This window comes from Macrotis lagotis, chromosome 1 (genome assembly GCF_037893015.1).
Source record: "Macrotis lagotis isolate mMagLag1 chromosome 1, bilby.v1.9.chrom.fasta, whole genome shotgun sequence".
Classification (NCBI taxonomy): domain Eukaryota; kingdom Metazoa; phylum Chordata; class Mammalia; order Peramelemorphia; family Peramelidae; genus Macrotis; species Macrotis lagotis.
In genome coordinates, this window is record NC_133658.1 from 355944203 (window position 1) to 355962688 (window position 18486).

At 36.9% G+C, this 18486-nt stretch overlaps 1 protein-coding gene across 4 annotated transcripts in view; it reads right to left on the reverse strand.

Moving 5' to 3' along the window:
- Positions 1 to 218: 218 nt before the first annotated feature.
- Positions 219 to 18486, reverse strand: part of CNBD2 (cyclic nucleotide binding domain containing 2) — an 84919-nt gene continuing 66651 nt past the window's right edge. For all 4 annotated transcript variants that reach the window (XM_074229163.1, XM_074229147.1, XM_074229140.1 and 1 more), the window contains 2 exons: positions 14360 to 14523; positions 219 to 697 (listed from right to left, as the gene is read on the reverse strand). In XM_074229163.1, coding sequence (XP_074085264.1) covers positions 355 to 697; positions 14360 to 14523 — 507 coding nt within the window. In that variant the 3' untranslated portion in view covers positions 219 to 354. The remainder of the gene's footprint in view (positions 698 to 14359; positions 14524 to 18486) is intronic.

The following is an 18486-nucleotide window of genomic DNA, read 5'->3' on the forward strand; positions in this document are numbered from 1 at the left end:
CCTCCCAGTTCTTAAAATTGAAGAAAGAAGGGGCAGCTAGGTAGCACAGTGGATAGAGCAGCAGTCCTGGAGTCAGGAGGACTTGAGTTCAAATCTGATTTTAGACACTTAATGATTACCTAGCTGTGTGACCTTGGGCAAGTCACAACCCCATTGCCTTGCAAAAAACAAAAAGAAAAAAAATTTAAGAAAGAAGCATGACAACAGTTGCAAATATGTTGTTGGCCAATCCCAAATACTTGTTTGGTTCAACAGCACAAAATTCCAAAACTTTTCCCAACTTCTGTCCTGCATGTGGAATTCCTGCAGGGGGTCATGGCCACCACTTTAAGCAATGCTGCTCTTGACCTCTTCTTAGGTTTTGAGGAGAATACCAGGACTTCTATACTTAGGCAAGAGTTCCTTAATGTGGTACCTGGGAGTATAGATGGTTTCTACCACTCTGAGAGGAGGCAACATCTTTTTTGAACTAGGAGACACTTTTGCATGAAAGATAGGATATGTCATTGGTAAAGAATCCTTCCCTAAGGTCTTCAGGTCCAGAACCCCAGACAGAGGTGAGAAGAGGCTCTTTTTTTGGGTCCGGAAGGCGGTGAACTTCTCATAGGGGGGATATTTTGTCAAGAGTTTCATCAGGTCCTTCCGGAAAATGTTCCACGAATTCTCCCTCAAGATCTTCTGGCACATAATGTTGTCACTAAAAGGAAGACACAGGTTGTACAGCAATCAGGGGAGTTATTTGGTCAGGTACAACTCAGAACTCTAGGGACCCACCTTCATTCATCCCCTTTTCTTCTCATGTGACAAGAGGATGCTTGAAGCTAGAAGGCTGGTCAAAAAGCCAATAGGGTTCAGGAGTGGAGATGGAAATAGAATCCCACCTAGAACTGAAGAGAAATTTGGACTGAAAGGTGGAGAAGGAGATGCCCCATTTTGGAATAAATAGAAGATAACAAGCATCAGGATTTACCCAGGGAGCCTTTTCCCCACCAGTGCTTCCTTATGAAATCTAGGTTTCTAATTGTAGAGAAGTCAGAGTAGGAACAGCTTAAGAATGAGAAATTTGGGCAGAGATCTGCGGTCATAGAGGACCACAAGCAAATGCACATAGCAATAGAGAAGGAGAGAATAAACATTTATTAAATGCCTACTATCTACCAGTCACTATGCTAAGTGCTTGACAAATGAATTCTACCAAACATTTAAAGAACAATTAATTCCAATTCTATATAAGCTATTGGAAAAAATAGACGATGAAGTCCCTACCAAATTCCTTTCATGACATCAACATGCTGCTTATACTTAAACCAGGATGAGCCAAAATAGACAGAAAATTATAGACCAGTCTCCCTAATGAATATTGGATGCAAACATTTTATACAAAATTTTAGCCAAGACACTATAGTAAGTTACTACTAGAAAAATACACTACGATCAAATAGAATTTATACCAGGTATATGGGCGTGTTTCAATATTAGGAAAATAATCAGCATAATTTACTATATCAATAACAAAATTAATAGATGCTGAAAGATATCTTTGACAAAATTCCTATTAAAACAATTGGGAATATAAGAATAAATGAAATTTTCCTTAAGATGAAAATCTAAAACCATCAATAAGCATTACATATAAAGGGAATAAACTAAAGGCATTCCCCAGTAAGATCAGGGGTAAAATAAGGATACCCATTATCACGACTATTATTCAATATTGTATTAAAAATGTTAGCTTTAGCAATAATAAAAAGAAATTGAAGGAATTAGAATAGACATGCTTTGCAGATGTTATGATGGTATACTTATAGAACCTTAGAAAATCAACTAAAAAATTACTTGAAACAATTAGCACTTTTGCAGGAAATAAAATAAACCCATATAAATCATTATTAGCATTTCCATTTATTATCAGCAAAGCCCAACTGCAAATGATAGAAATAGAAATTCCATTTAAAGTAACTGTAGACAACAAATATCTCATTTGATAATAGAGCTTCAAACATTTTAAAAGGTGAGCATAGGGGATGCCCTGTGTGTTTGAAGCAAATGTGTCAGTCAACAAGAGAGCATTTTTTTTTTTGACAGGCCGGCGCTTTAGAGATGGAAGAATGAGTTTTCCCTGTCACCACATTCTTGGAAATGGAACTGAAACCCTACTTTGTGATCTATCCTAGAATACTGGACAGTATTTGAATCCTGATGACCTCAATGAGGAAAGACTGGCCAGAAATGTGTGTGCTGGGCTCATAATAAATTTGTGTATGTGTGCATGTGAGTTCACAAGACAAAGTTCCTGTGGCTGTACAGAGTGTTGTATGTGGTAAGTCTTATGTTATGCCAGTATAGACCTACATCTTATGCAACTTTAAATCAGCTACTGCTCTGGAACCTAAGCCAATTTCAGTTGCTCCCAAACTGTTCATCCAGCAAAGAAAAGGACCCAAGGTCTCTGAGAACAAGGGACAGGACAACAAAGGACAGCAAATTTAGATAGCAAATTACCCAGGATCATGGGCCTAGTTCATGGGCAGTCAATTATTCCTCTTCATTCTAAGAATTCTATGGAGTCTACTGATATAAAAGTTTAAGGAGTAATTTTAATTTCAGTGAAGGGATGTTTTACTATGAGATCACAAGGGTTCCTCCCAAAGTTCTTGATCTCTTGCTTAAGAGATCCATGTCATTTTGAAGTGCTGGACTTCAGTTGGTCAGTAGAAGTTCCTGTCTGAGAGTGGTTGAACCCAAGATCATCCAAGCTTTCACTGTTTGCAATATGGTCAGAGATGTCTCTATGTCCAAAAGAAAAGGCCCAGGTTGTGCAAAAGAAGGTGGCTTAGCCCTACCCGATCTAAAATTATATTATAAAGCATCATTCATGAAAACTGTTTGGTATTGGCTAAGAAATAGAGTGGTGGACAAGTGGAATAGACTAGATGCAAAAACAGGAGATGATTATAGTAATCTGCTGTTTGATAAACCCAAAGAGTCTGACTATTGGGATAAAAACTCCCTCTTTGATAAAAATTGCTGGGAGGGAGGGAACGAAGATTGGGGAAAAACTGTAAAACTCAAATAATATCTTTAATAAAAATTAAAAAAAAATTGCTGGGAAAATTGGAAGTTAGTATGGAAAAAACTTAGATTAGACCAACACCTCACACCCTTTACCAAGATAAGATCCAAATGGTTACAGGACATAGACATAAAAAACAATACTATAAGCAAATTAGAAGATCAAGGACTAGTCTACCTGTCAGATCTATGGAAAGGGGAACAGTTTATGACTAAGGAAGAGTTGGAGAATATCACCAAAAACCAATTACATGATTTCGATTACAGTAAATTAAAAAGCTTTTGCACAGATAAAACCAATGTAACCAAGATCAAAAGAAATGTAGTAAATTGGGAAACAATCTTTACAACTAATGATTCTGACAAAGGACTCATTTCTAAAATATACAGAGAACTGAGACATATTTTTAAAACAAAAAGCCATTCCCCAATGGACAAATGGTCAAAGGATATGCAAAGGCAATTTACAGATGAGGAGATCAAAGTACTCCATAGCCATATGAAAAAATGTTCTAAATCATTAATTATTAGAGAAGTGCAAATTAAAGCTTCTCTGAGGTACCACCTCACACCTCTCAGATTGACCAGTATGACTAGGAAGGATAATGATCATTGTTGGAAGGGATGTGGGAAATCTGGGACACTATTACACTGTTGGTGGAGCTGTGAACTCATCCAACCCTTCTGGAGAGCTATTTGGAACTATGCCCAAAGGGCAACAAAAATGTGCATACCCTTTGACCCAGCAATACCACTATTGGGTCTATACCCTGAAGAGATGAGGAAAAAGGGTAAAAACATCACTTGTACAAAAATATTTATAGCAGCCCTGTTTGTGGTGGCAAAGAATTGAAAATCCAGTAAATGTCCTTCAATTGGGGAATGGCTTAGCAAACTGTGGTATATGTATGTCATGGAACACTATTGTTCTATTAGAAACCAGGAGGAATGGGATTTCAGGGAAACCTGGAGGGATTTGCATGAACTGATGCTGAGTGAGATGAGCAGAACCAGAAAAACACTGTACACCCTAACAGCAACATGGGAGTGATGTTCAACCTTGAAGGACTTGCTCATTCCATCAGTGCAACAATCGGGAACAATTTTGGGCTGTCTGCAAAGGAGAGTGCCATCTGTATCCAGATAAGGAGCTGTGGAGTTTGAACAAAGTGCAAGGACTATTCCCTTTAATTTAGAAAAAAAACAGATAGCTTATTGTCTGATCTTGTTACCTCTTAGACTTCTCTTCTCTTTAAGGATATGATTTCTCTCTCATCACACCCAATTTGGAACAAGGTACAACATGGAAACAAAGTAAAGACTGACAGAGTGCTTTCTGGGGGGGGTGGGGGAGGGAAGCAAGATTGGGGGAAAATGTAAAACTCAAATAATATCCTTAATAAAAATAAATTTAAAACAAAGAAAAGACCCAGGTTGGCCTTTTATTGGTCAGTGAACTAGGGAAAGAGGTCTTCCACCAAGCAGATAAGGTCAATACTAAGGGTCCCTGTACAAAACAATCCATCTTCTGATTATGAATATTTTCTCTTATTGTTTCTCATACTTGGACATTTTCCCCTTTTCATCTCTACCTCCTAGCTTCTCTGGGTTCCTTTAAACCCCAGCTAAACTATCTTCTACAAAGAAGTCTTTCCTAATATTCCTTGATATTAATGCTTTCCATCTCTTGATTATCTCCAATTTGTTCTCTATATATCTTGTTTGGAATTGTGTCTTTTTATTGTAATTTCCAGAATTAATTTAGAAATTAACTCCAAGAATAGTATCTGACACATAGTAAGTTCATTTTTTTCTAGTTTTTGCAAGGCAATGGGGTTAAGTGACTTGCCCAAGATCACACAGCTAAGTAATTATTAAGTGTCTGAGGCCGGATTTGAATTCAGGTACTCCTGACTCCAGGGTCTGTGCTGCCCCCATAGTAAGTTCATATTGATGACTTGATTTGACTCTCAACTTGGAAAATTTTGGGAAAAACTGAGAGAGTAAAGCAAGGAATATTAGAATATTTCTGCCTCTGGAAAGCTGATTTTTTTTCCCCAACTAAGGTAGTTGTTAACATTAATCTTTTTTGTAAGTTTTTGAGTTCCACATTTTTCTACCACCCTCCCTTCATCCCCCCCTCCTCTCCCCATGAGAGCCAGTAATCTGAATACCATGTTTACATATTAGTCATGCTGTGAAAAAAAAAAATGAGAACCCCGGGGTTGGGGGAAATCATGAGAAAGAAAGGAAAAACATAAAAAGTTTTAAAAAGTGAACCTTGGGGCAGCTAGGTGGCACAGTGGATAGAGGTCTGGCCCTGGAGTCAGGAGTACTTGAGTTCAAATCCAGCCTCAGACACTTAATAATTACCTACCTGTGTGGCCTTGGGCAAGCTACTTAACCCCATTGCCTTGCAAAAACCTTTAAAAAAAAAAGTGAACCTAGTTGGCAAAAAATTAGAAATTAAGTAAATCCTTCAATTGGAGAATGGCTTATCAAGTTGTGGTATAAGTATGTCATGGAATACTATTGTTCTATTAGAAACCAGGAAGGATGAGAATTCCAGGAAACCTGGAGGGATTTGCATGAACTGATGCTGAGTGAGATGAGCAGAACCAGAAAAACATCGTACACCCCAACAGCAACATGGGGGCGATGATCAACCTTGATGGACTTGCTTATCACTTCAGTGCAACCACCAAGGACAATTTTGGGCTATCTGAAATGGAGAATATCATCTGTATCCAGAGAAAGAATTATGGACTTTGAACAAAGACCAAAGACTATTACCATCAAATTAGAAAAAAGTTATATTATTATGTAATTTTACTATCTCATACTTTATTTTTCTTCCTTAAGGATGTGATTTCTCTGTCATTGCATTCAACTGAGATCAATGTATAACATGGAACCAATGTAAAGATTAACAAAATGCCTTCTGTGGGGGGTGAGGGGAGGGAAGCAAGAATGGGGGAAAATTTGTAAAATTCAAAATAAAATCTTTCTTAAAAAAAAGTGAACCTAGTATGCTTTACTCTGCAATCCAACTCCATAGTTTTTCCCCTATGGATGTGGGTGGTTATTTTCCATAACAAGTCTTTCAGATGTGTGCTTGATCATTGAACTTCTGAAAGGAGCTGCATCCATTATAATTGCTCATCTCACAATGTTGTTGATGTGTACAGTGTTCTCCTGGTTCTGCTCACCTCATTCATCATCAATTCATGTTAGTTTTTCCATGTTCTAAAGTCAGGCCACCAATGATTCCTTTGAGAACCTCTATATTCTATGTATCACATTCATATACCATAATATGTACAGCCATTCCCCAATTTATAGGCATCCCCTCAAATTCCAATTCTTTATTACTACAAAAAGAGCTGCTATAAATATTTTTGTGGTGGACCTTCCTCCCTTTTTCATAATCTCTTTGGGATATAGATCTAGTAGTGATATTGCTAGATCAAAGGGCATAGCATAGTTTTATTGACCTTGGAGCATAATTCTAAATGGCTCTCTGGAATAGTTAGATCAATTCACGACTCCATCAATAGTGCATTAGTGTCCCAATTTTCCCAAATCCTCTCCAGCATTAATGATTTTTATCTCACCCAATAGATAGAGAAAGCAAATTAAAAAAATTTTTTTTTATTTATTTAAGGCAATGGGTGTTAAGTGACTTGTCCAAGGACACACAGCTAGGCATTCCGTTTGAGGCTGGATTTGAACTCAGGTCCTCTTGACTCCAGGGCCAGTGCTCTATCCACTGTGCCATCTAGCTGCCCTGGAACCACAAATTCTTGAACAAAACAATTTGAAAGTTTTTTAAAGTACCCTTTTTTCATTTAAATCAAGTCAATGGATTTTTGGTTGTGAATGAATGTTGCTAGGAATGGAAATATTTGGTTTTTTTCTGAGTTTGTGTTTATATCCAGTCAGCAAAAAAGTGTTCAGTCTATCAAAACTAAAACCAGCTTAAAAGTTTTATATCCCATGACTCCACCATTAAAGAAAGAGAAAAAAAAAATCTTATAGTTTTGAAAATAAGTCTTATCTGGTGCAGGAATTATTGTCTTAAATTTTCTTTTCTAGGTTTTTTTGCAAGGCAAATGGGGTTAAGTGGCTTGCCCAAGACCACACAGCTAGGTAATTATTAAGTGTCTGAGATCAGATTTGAACCCGGGTACTCCTGACTCCAGGGCCGGTGTTTTATCCACTGCACCACCTAACCGCCCCTTTAAATTTTCTTTTGTTAAAATCAAAAATTTGCTTCAGAAAAGGTGAGGGAGGGGTGGCTAGGTGGCACAGTGGATAGGTGGCCCTGGTGTCAGGAGTACCTGAGTTCAAATCTAGCCTCAGACACTTAATAATTACCTAGCTGTGTGGACTTGGGCAAGCCACTTAACCCCATTTGCCTTGCAAAAAAAAAGAAAGAAAGAAAGAAAGAAAAGGCTAGGGGAATAATTTGGGGCAAAATTTCCATACCTACAATTATTACTATTATTTTTTTTAATTTTAATTTTTTTCTCTCCCCTTTACTTTATCACTCAAGCAAGTCTATATTTATGGGGGGAGGGGGGTATTTTGTTTACTCTTAAACAAGAATATTTTATTAATGTATAAAAACATTATTTGTACAAAATGAGAATAAATATTAAATAAAAAAATTAGATCAAGAAAAAAAAAAGCTGGTCAGGAGTTTACCTGGCTACTATGAGTTTATTAACGATTTAGCACATTTTGCCTAGGCAAATTAGAAGCAAAACCACTTAAAATGAATCAGAATAGATTGTACATTTGTAAATTCTTAAAGAAGAAACTAAATTGAAAGTTTACCAGGCAAAATTAAAAATTGCCTGTAAACCTGGCTCTGATCAAACTTTGAATTTACCATGAATTTGACAGCCATGAGAAAGCTGTGCTAATTTGTGAAAGATTCAATGTAGGAAAAATAAACAATCTCAAAGTCATTTGAAAAATTATTTGAAAACACAGAAGTACAAGGTTAAGAAATTAACACCATTATTACATTGTTGGTGGAGCTGTGAGCCAATCTAACCATCCCGGAGAGCAATTTGGACCTTTGCCCAAGGAACCATAAAACTGTTCACATACCTTTTGACCTTGCATGCCACAACTAGATCTGTATCCCAAAGAAATCATAAAAATGGAGAAAGGCATACATGTACAAGAATATTCCTAGTAGCTTTTTTGGTGGTAGTAACGAATTGAAAATTGAGGGAATATTCATCAATTGGAGAATGTCTGAACAAATTACCATATATGAATGTAATGGAATATTATTGTTCTATAAGAAATGATAAGCAGGCAGGTTTCAGAAAAACCTGGAAGCACTTACATGAACTGATGCTGGGTGAAGCAAACAGAACCAATAACTGTAACATTGTGAGATGATCAACTACAAGAAAATTCTTAAAGACTTGTGATAGAAAATGCTAGCCATATCCAGGGAAAGCACCATGGAGCTTGAATGCAAATCAAAGCATACTATTTTCATTTTTTAAAATTTGATTTTTATTTTTTCTTTCTTATAGTTTTTACCTTTTGTTTTGATTCTTCTTTCACAGCATAAACAATGTGGAAATATGTGTAACATTATTGTGTGTGTATAACCTATATCAAATTACTTGCTATCTTAGGAAGGAGGGAGAAAACTACAAATATGAATGTTGAAAACTATCTTTCCATGTAATTGGAAAAATTAAAGAAAAATTAACAATATTAGAAAATGAAATGCTAAAGTAGATATAAAGAAATGCAGTTCTAGAATTTGCTAAGATCAGCCTGGATTTATCAGGGTCAAGAAGCAAAGAATAAAAGTACTCTGGAAAAGTAAACAAAATAAAACAAAAACAAAAAACCCTGACATTTCAACTGCTTACAGTGGTATTAATTCATCTAGAAGTCATGATTTATTTCAATTTCTGATTCCCTAAGGAAATAAAGCTAAGGAATTTTTCACTTTAACAGGAACTGTAGCAATCTTCAGAATCTCCAGCAAGGACCAAGTTAAGAAAACAGCAGTTCAGGATTGCAGAAATTGGCAGTGCAAGTTTTAGGAAGTTTTTCAAAATCCCAATAAAATAAGAGGAGAATAGTTAAGACTGGCATGCCTATAAAACTGTGAATTTCACTTGAAGAAATTCGTATTACTTCTTCAGAACTTGGAGTTAGTTTTTTGCTAATTATTTCCAAGCTTAATTTCACAAGTTCTGATATTTTTGTGGATGTAGAAAAGTAACTAGAATCCCATAGCAACCTTTAAAATGGAACAATTTAATATGTGGATTTATATCATGATTGATAAATTGATAGGAGACAATTATTGGTAACTGTTGGTACCACACCTTTCTTTGTAGCTGAGAGAATAGAAGTAATAGCTACTCTGAATTCTGAATGCAACTAGTCAGTCAGTAAAGTCAGTCAGTAATACTCTAAACATTTTTTTGAGATTTTTTTTTCCAAGGCAATGGGGTTAAGTGGCTTGCCCAAAGCCACATGGCTAGGTAATTATTAAGTGTCTGAGGTCGGATTTGAACCCAGGTACTCCTGACTCCAAGGCCGGTGCTCTGTCCACTGCGGCACCTAGCCACCCCTACTCTAAACATTTTTTTAAAGATGCCTACTTTATAACAGGCATTGTACTAAGTGCTGAAGGATACAAAAAAGGTAAAAGTAATCCCTGCCCTTGAGAAGTTCAAAATCTAATAAAGAAAAACAACATTCATCCAAACAAGCTACAGACAGAATCCCAAAATTCATAGATTACTGGAATGATTTTTCTGTATAAAATTATCTGGAGTAGCATTCCACCAGGGGAAGGTTATTGGTCTAGTTTTGTTTTGTGTTTCTTTCTAAATGTGATTTGGGAAAATTTTATATAGAAGTGTTTAAGATTTTGGAATAGTAATTAGTTGGATTCCTTTGTAACATGAAGAGAATAACTACTCTTTGACCTGAATATTGTAGTTTTATAAATTTGGGTTATCAGTTATTAGAGATTTTGGGCTGCCTTGAGAAATGGTGGATTCCCCATTGTGGGAGAGCTTTGAGCAGAGACTAAATGATCACCTTATCAGACATATAAATCATTGGGATATGAATTGGACTAAGTAGCTGCTGAGGTTCCTCTCAATTTCCAAATTTTGTGAGCCTGTGAATTCCAATTTCAGGAAACAGAGCAAGTAGATTACATTCTCAGAGAGTAGTCGCTAGATCACCAGAACCCTTCAATGGATCTATGAGGTCAAAACTAATTTTTTAGCAATACTAAGCTTTTTTTTTCCTATTAAAGTGCTTCTCCCTTTTCTCCTACTTATTTGAGGATAGATTTTCTTTATATACTTCCAGATAGCATATTGCAATAGATTGAATCCAGAAGCAGATAGGAACAATCCAACTGTCTGCTATTAAGCCAGATATTAAAGAGATATGCAAAAATATATATAATGCCATTCTTCTCATTAAATTTTATTGCTTTGTAAAGTACAATTTTCATAAAATGGGTTTATTTTGTTTTTATTGAATTAATAAATATTTTAAAATTTATCAGTTTTAACTTCTAATAGGGAAAATATCAATAGATGAAACCCACATAAACAAAAGCTCTTTGGATATTTTTTTGGGTTTGTTTTTTTTTTTTTTTTGCAAGGCAATGGGGTTAAGTGGCTTGCCCAAGACCACACAGCTGGGTAATTATTAAGTGTCTGATGTTCGATTTGAACTCAGGTACTCCTGACTCCAGGGCTAGTGTCCTATCCACTTCGCCACCTAGCTGCCCCCTTTTTGGATCACTTAAAAGGATAAAAGGATCTTAGATTGGCTAAGTGGCACAGTGAATAAATGCTGGATTTGGAGTCAGGAAGATACAACTCTCTGAGTTCAAATCTGATCACAGACACTTTTACTAGCTAGCTGTGTGATCCTTTGCAACTCACTTAACCCTGTTTTCCTCAGTTTCCTCTTCAAAAAAAAAAGAAGGAAATGGTAAATGGCAAACTACTACAATATCTTTCTTTGCAAGGAAACTCCAAATGTGACTCCATTTAAAAACTCAGGTATGACTGAAAAACTGACCAACAACAAGAAGAGTCTTGAAACCAAAATGTAGATTGCACAGAGAAAAGTAATGTGAAGGGAAAAAACTCAAAAAACTCTGGACTTCTACTTTCAACTATAAGCTCCTAGAGGGCAGGGACTATTTAATTTTTGTTTTCTTACCCCAGCAATAAACTTAAGCATATAATAGCACCTAATAAATATGATAATTGATTGGGCCTAAAACTTAAGATAGGGTCTAGGGTTGGATTTATAGAGCATCTAGGCCCTCTTGTCACTGAATCATGGAACATTGCATCTCCCTTGAGCTCATCCTGTTCTCAATCCTTTCTCAGCCAAACTAGGAAAAGCTGTATCTTTCTTCCGTGCCTCCATTTTCTCTCCACCCACTCACTCAATTTCCTGTCTCTTGCAATCTGGCTCCCAAACTCATAACTCAACTGAAAATACTTTTTCCAAAGTTACCAGTTATCTCTTCATTAACAAGCCTAATGGTCCTTTATTCAATATCCATAATATTCCCCTCTCTGGGTTTTTGTTTTTTTCCCAATATTCTCTTGGTTCTCTTTATTGACTGACTTCTCAGTCTCTTTGACTGGATCACTTACATCACTTTTCCCTAAGTGGGACTGTATCCTAATCTCTCTCTCTCTCTCTCTCTCTCTCTCTCTCTCTCTCTCTCTCTCTCTCTCTCTCTCTCTCTTTCCTCTTCTATCTCTCTTTTGTTTCTTCTCTCTCTCTCCCTCACAACTTCTTTCTCTTCCCTGACTCTTCACTTTCCCTTAACTCTTATCAAATCAGCTGCTAATTTGTTTCCTCTCTATTTACATATCTATTACCCTAGTTAATTACATCACCTCTCAGCTGACTGACAGTAATAGCTGCCAAACTGGTAGCTCCTATACTCCGGTATTCCTGCTTCAGGTCTCTCCCTTCCCTGAGCTACCACACAATTATCCAAGTGATTTTCCTAAAGCAGAAGTGTAGTCAGGTCATTCCTCTACTCAAAAACTCCAGTGGTTTCCTAATCCACTAGGATGAAATTCAAACTCTTCTATTTTTAAAGTTAATTACAACCTGATTTCACCTTACCTTTCCAGTTTTCTTATAAATTATTCCCTTTAAGGCATTCTAAATTCCAACCAAACTATCTTTTTTGCTAGTTCTCATGCATAACACTCCCTCTCTCAATTTCATAACACACTCTTCTCTCTCAATTTTGTGCCCTTGTACTGTCAGTCCCTCATGGCTGCAACATATTCCCTTTTGATTTCTGTATCTTCAAATTCAATTTCCTTCAAAGCTCGATTCAAACAGTAGCTCCTACATGAGATGATTTCCAACCCAACTATCCCCCCAAGCTATTAGTGCCCCATACAACTAAGTATGGCAGTGCCATAGGCTTAGAGTCAAGAAGTTTGTGTATATGTGCATATGGATGTATGGAGTCATGTTTGACTCTCAGTGACCCTATTTGGCGTTTTCTTAGCAAAGATTCTGGGGTGGTTTGCCATTTCCTTTTCCAGTTCACTATACAGACAAGGAAACTGAGACAAACAGGTTGAATTGACTTGCCAGGGTAATACATCTAAGGAAGGAGCTGAGGACAGATTTGAACTCAGTATATTTAGTCTTCTTGCTTTCAGGTCCAGCTTTCTATCCACTGTGCCACGTAGTAGTTGCCCCTTTAGAGACAAGAAGATTTGAGTTCAAATCTGGCCTTAGACACTTAATAATTATAACTTTGTGACCCTGGACAAATCACTTAACTTCCATCTGTCTCTGTTTCTCCAATTGTAAAAGAGGAGTAATAATAGCACCTACCTCCCAGGTAGGCTGTGAGGATCAAATGAAATAATATTTGTAAAGCACAGTGATTGGCATATACTAATAGGCCCTTAATTAATTCTTGTTTCCCTTCTCCCTTCATTAAATTACCTCAAACTTATTTCAAATGCATTTTACAAATATATAAATATACTTGATAAACTGCAAATTCCTTGAGAGTAGAAACTTGTTCCTTTGTTTCTTTATATCTCTAAAGTCTAATCACAGTGCAGACACCTAATAAATGCTTGATCGATTTATTCATCTAATCCGAATTTTACACACGAAGAAACAGACTGGAAAAGAGAGCAAGCAAATGATTCTGAAGGTCTAAAAGTTGCTCCTCTGTTAAAATACTGTACCTATTCTTGGTCACAACTTTTTCAAAAGATAATAAATCACTTAATTATCTTTGGCACTTTATGGATCAGCTAGGTGTAAAGTGTATAAAGTAGAGTGGTGGGCCTGGAAGTCACAAAGATCTGAGTTCAAATCCAACTTCAGACACAGTGTTTCTGTGACCCTAGGAAAGTCACTAAATCCAGTTTGCCTTAGTTTCCTCATCTGTAAAATGAGTTGGAGAAGGAAATGGCAACCATTCCAGCATCTTTGCCAAGAAAAAGGGCCAGACAACTGAAAAAGGACTGAACAACAAAAGCACTTTAGGTTTACAAAGAGCTTAGAATAACCCTATGAAGTAGGTAGAGAAAATGTGATTTATTTTTTCATTTTGGGTACCCTCCACCCACACAGATAACCACCTTTTATGACATAAAAATGAATCTTTAAAACTTCTGAAGTTAGAAAATTCATCAGGATAGGTGGCACCAAATATAAAAGTAATATGACCCCCAGGCAAGGTACACACGAGAGGTTTGATATATCAAGCAGCTTGCTCAATGTCATATAGCTAGTAACAGAATCAGAAATCAGGGTGTGAGACCTAAGTTTCTTTATTCTAAGTCAAATAATCTTACACACACACACACACACACACACACACACACACACACACACACACACACCCATGGTGAAGATGAAAGGTTAAATTGGTGTGGTGTTCCTCTAATAAGGAAAGTGAGTTGGGCTACTCCATACCTTGCTGGGACACAGTGGATAGACTGATAGGACTCGAGTCAGGAAGACTTGAATTCAAATTCAACTTTAGCCATTTACTGGCTGTGAGACCATGGTCAAGATCACTTAACCCTATTTGCCTCAGTTTCCTCATATGTAAAATAAGATGGAGAAGGAAATGACCACTATAATATCTCTGCCAAGAAAACCCCCGAAAGGTATCTTAAAGAGTAGGGCACAGCTAAAAATGACTGACCTAGAATGACTTCATGGGTTGTTACAGCCCATTCCCAACACTGACCTGGGGTAGGCAATCTCTAATTCTTTGAGTTTTCCTCTGGTCTCAGCGTCCATTAATTCCCCAAATATATCCTTTTTCAAGTGAATAATCATGGCTCCTTGGCTCATCAAGATCCAGTTTCGTTTATCCTGTAAACTGTCAGGAATGAGGAATTGGTTCAGACCCTAGGGGAAGAAAAAAACTGTTACTTCAAATGACAAATAACAGAATTCTCTGGCTATAAGAGTCCTCCTGAGATCACCTTAAACTTCTTCTCTGCCTAGACATCAAGTTCAGGCTCATTCTAGAACCTAGCACTATATCACATACAAAGTAGGTATTTACAAAATGGTAACAAAGCAATTAAATCTATGCAGTGAGACCCAGAATGTTCAGAACAATCAGTAAACTGCTCATCTATGTATAATACAAGTCATCCTAAATTCTTCCCAACAATCATTGTACTGTTTTTGGTTTTTTTTTAGGTTTTTGGCAAGGCAAATGGGGTTAAGTGGCTTGCCCAAGGCCACACAGCTAGGTAATTATTAAGTGTCTGAGACCGGATTTGAACCCAGGTACTCCTGACTCCAAGCCGGTGCGTTATCCACTACGCCACCTAGCCGCCCCTACTGCTTTTCTTTTTACAAAAAAAAATTTAATTTTTAAAAATTATTAAACATTTTTTTTCTACTTCCCATTTTCTCCTTCCCCTGAAAAAGAAAAACAAACCTTTAAAACAAACATGAGTAGTCAATCAAAACTAAATCCCATATGGGCTATGTTCAAAATGTGTCTCATTCTTCTTATTTAGCCCATCACTTCTCTATCAGTAGGTAGACAATATTCTGCATTATTGGTCTTCTGAAATAATGGTTGATCATTGTATTGATCAGAAAGATTAATTAAATCTTTCAAAATTTCTGATTTTTATAATGTTATCATAAAAATTGTTCCCTTGTTTCTTCTCATCTCAGTCTATACCAGTACATACAACTCTCCCCAGGTTTCTTCAAAACTTTTTTTAAAATTTATTTTAGCAGAGGCAGCTAGGTGGCACAGTAGGTAGAGCACTGGTCCTGGAGTCAGAAGGACCTCAGTTCAAATCCAGTCTCAGACCCTTAATAATTACCTAGATGTTTCTCCTTGGGTAAGTCACTTAATCCCATTGCCTTGCCAAAAAAAATCAATTTTATTTTATTTTCAGTTCCAAATTCTTTTCTTGTCCTCCTCCCTTCCTTGGTCTATTGAAAAATCAAGAAAAATAAAACCATTGCAAATATGTATAGTCACACATCCCACATTTACTATGTTCTAAGAATAAAAAAGAAGAAAATATACTTCCAGTTGTAATCTGAGTCCATCAGTTCTCTTTGTGGAGGTGGATAGCATGTTAATCATGGGTCCTCTGTGATGGGTCACTGAGTTGATCAGTTACTAAGTCAGAATATCTTTACTATATTATTGTTATGGTATAAATTGTTTTTCTGGTTCTGCTCACTTCACTTTGCAGCAGTTCATACAAATCTAACATTTTTATAACATTTGTATTGTACAATAGTTTTCCACTACATCATACACCATACTTGTTTATCCATTCCACATTTCCAATTCAATTTCCAATTTTTTGTTACTACAAAAAGAGCTGCTATAAATTTTCTTTTACATATGGGTCCTTTTCCTTTTTGATTTCTTTGAGGTATCAACCTTTTAGCAGTATAGTAAAGACAAAAGATATGTACTGTCAAATAACTTTTTGGGGGCATTGTTCCAAATTGCTCTCCAGAATGGTTGGACCAGTTCATAGCTCCACCAACAGTATACTAGCAAACCTATTATCATACATCCCCTTCAACATTTGTAATACCGTTTTTTGTCATCTTGGTTATTTAGACTCACAGGGACCCTCAATAGGGCACAGTAATCTTTCTATTCTCCTCTGACTGACTGTCACACTCTTTGCTGAAGCTCCTCCAAACCTTTTTCTTCCTCAAGTCCCAGATGTCATCTCTTCTCTCCTTTTCAAGAGAGGATATTGCTCTCTACTTTACTAAAAAGATTAAGGTCCAGCTTCCATGAACTTCCTCTTTCCTCACTCTCTTATCATCTAAACTACATTTAACCCAATGATATCAAATTCAAATAGAAAAGAGGCAACTAAACCTTACATAAAAATCCCCACAGACTCTATATTGACTTTAAAAAACCATATATTGATAGCTGTTTTCTTGCATTCTTATTTACTTTGTTAAATATCTTTGATTACATTTTAATCTGGTTCTGACTGCATTTGGGAGTGTTGTAGGCCACATGCTTGATACCTCTGTTCTACAACATTTCCAATTTCTTTCTTCTTTTGATGTTTCTGAAGAAGTGACCCTTACTACAGCTGATATTTCTGTGACCTTGATCCTATGCCTTCTCAGTTTTTCTGTAAACATGTCCCTTTGACCATTTCTTTAATTTCTCCTTATCAATAGGTGCCCCACCAATTGCTTAGAAATATGCCAGGACTCCCTCATCTTTAAAAAATAAGTCAATTGGGGGCAGCTAGGTGGCGCAGTGGATAGAGCACTGGCCCTGGAGTCAGGAGTTCAAATCCAGCCTCAGACACTTAATAATTACCTAGCTGTGTGGCCTTAGGCAAGCTACTTAACCCCATTGCCTTGCAAAAACCTAAAAAACAAACAAACAAAAAATAGTCAATTGACCATGCCATCTTTTCCAAAGACTATCCTAAACTTTTCTCCATTTCCAAGAAAAGGAAATCTAAATTTATCTCCACTCCTTGCCTACATATTTTCTCACCTCCTACTCACTGGGACCACCCCAGTTACCTGCTTCCAGGACTACACTACTCAACTGAAATGATACTTTCCCCAAAGTAACATTATCAATGATCTTATAACTGTAGAATCTGGTAGCTTGCTCTTAATCTCTGTGCTATTTGATATTGTTGTTCACTCCATTTCTCCTGGACTCTGTAGACAAAGTACTAGAATTGGAGTCAAGACAACCTGAGTTCATATATGATCTCAGACACTTGCTAGCTATGTGACCCTGGGAAAGTCACTTCATCTGAACTATTGGCTTCAACTTTAAAATGTGCTGGAGAAGAAAACAGAAAACCACTCTAGTTTCTATGCCATGAAAAACCTCAAATGGGGTCATGAAGAGTTGGACATGACTGAAAGATGACTGAACATCAACAACCTAAATAATATTTGACCATTGTTTTTCCTACTAATAACCCCATCATTCCTCTTTACTTCTTTCCTTTAGGCAAGAGCTCCCCTTAGTCTCCTGGGTTCAGAACCTGCAGGCCTCCTTTTCTCCTCTTTTTCTTTCATTCATAGTATCCAGACAGGGGTCTAGTCTTTTCAGTTCTACCTTTGTAACATCTCTGACATCTATCCCCTTCCTTTCACTCCCAGGGCTACCACCTTGGTTCAAGATTTTGTGACTTTCTTCCTGTAACATTCCCTTCCATGGCCTCCCACCCTTAACTCCTTTTCAGTTCATTCTCCAGATAATTTGATATTTCTCAAGCATATTGGTTCAGTACTCTCCTTCTTCACCTCACTTCACTTCACTTCACTTCACTTCACTTCACTTCACTTCACTTCACTTCACTTCACTTCACTTCTGCTTTTGCAATGTCTCAATCACTTCTCAGTTTTCCCTGAGTCCTCCAGGTAAGGCTCTTACCTGTCAACCTACCCCTAATTGCTTCCTACTCAATTCACTATGTATATATATTTTGCACATAGTATGGACCATGTGACCCTGGGCAAATTACTTAACCCTGTTTGCCTCAGTTTCCTCATCTGCAAAATAAATTGGAGAAGAAAATAGCCAGTGAGGTCTCTTCCAAGTCTGTAATTTCCAGATCCATCAATACACCACCCCCATGTCTCAGTGAGACTCCAGGTCAAGTTGAAATGAGTCCAAGCTGTTTCTTCTACTTCCTTCATACTAACTAACTGGGTAATTAGCCCTGAATGATTCTTGGATAAATCTGTTAATCCAGGTGCTGAATTTACATATACCTTGGCACAGGTCTCCTTTGTTATCAGCCCCTGGGGAGATCACATCTTAGTTTAGGAATACTTACCATGGCTCTACATACTCAAACTCCTTTTAGGGAGCAG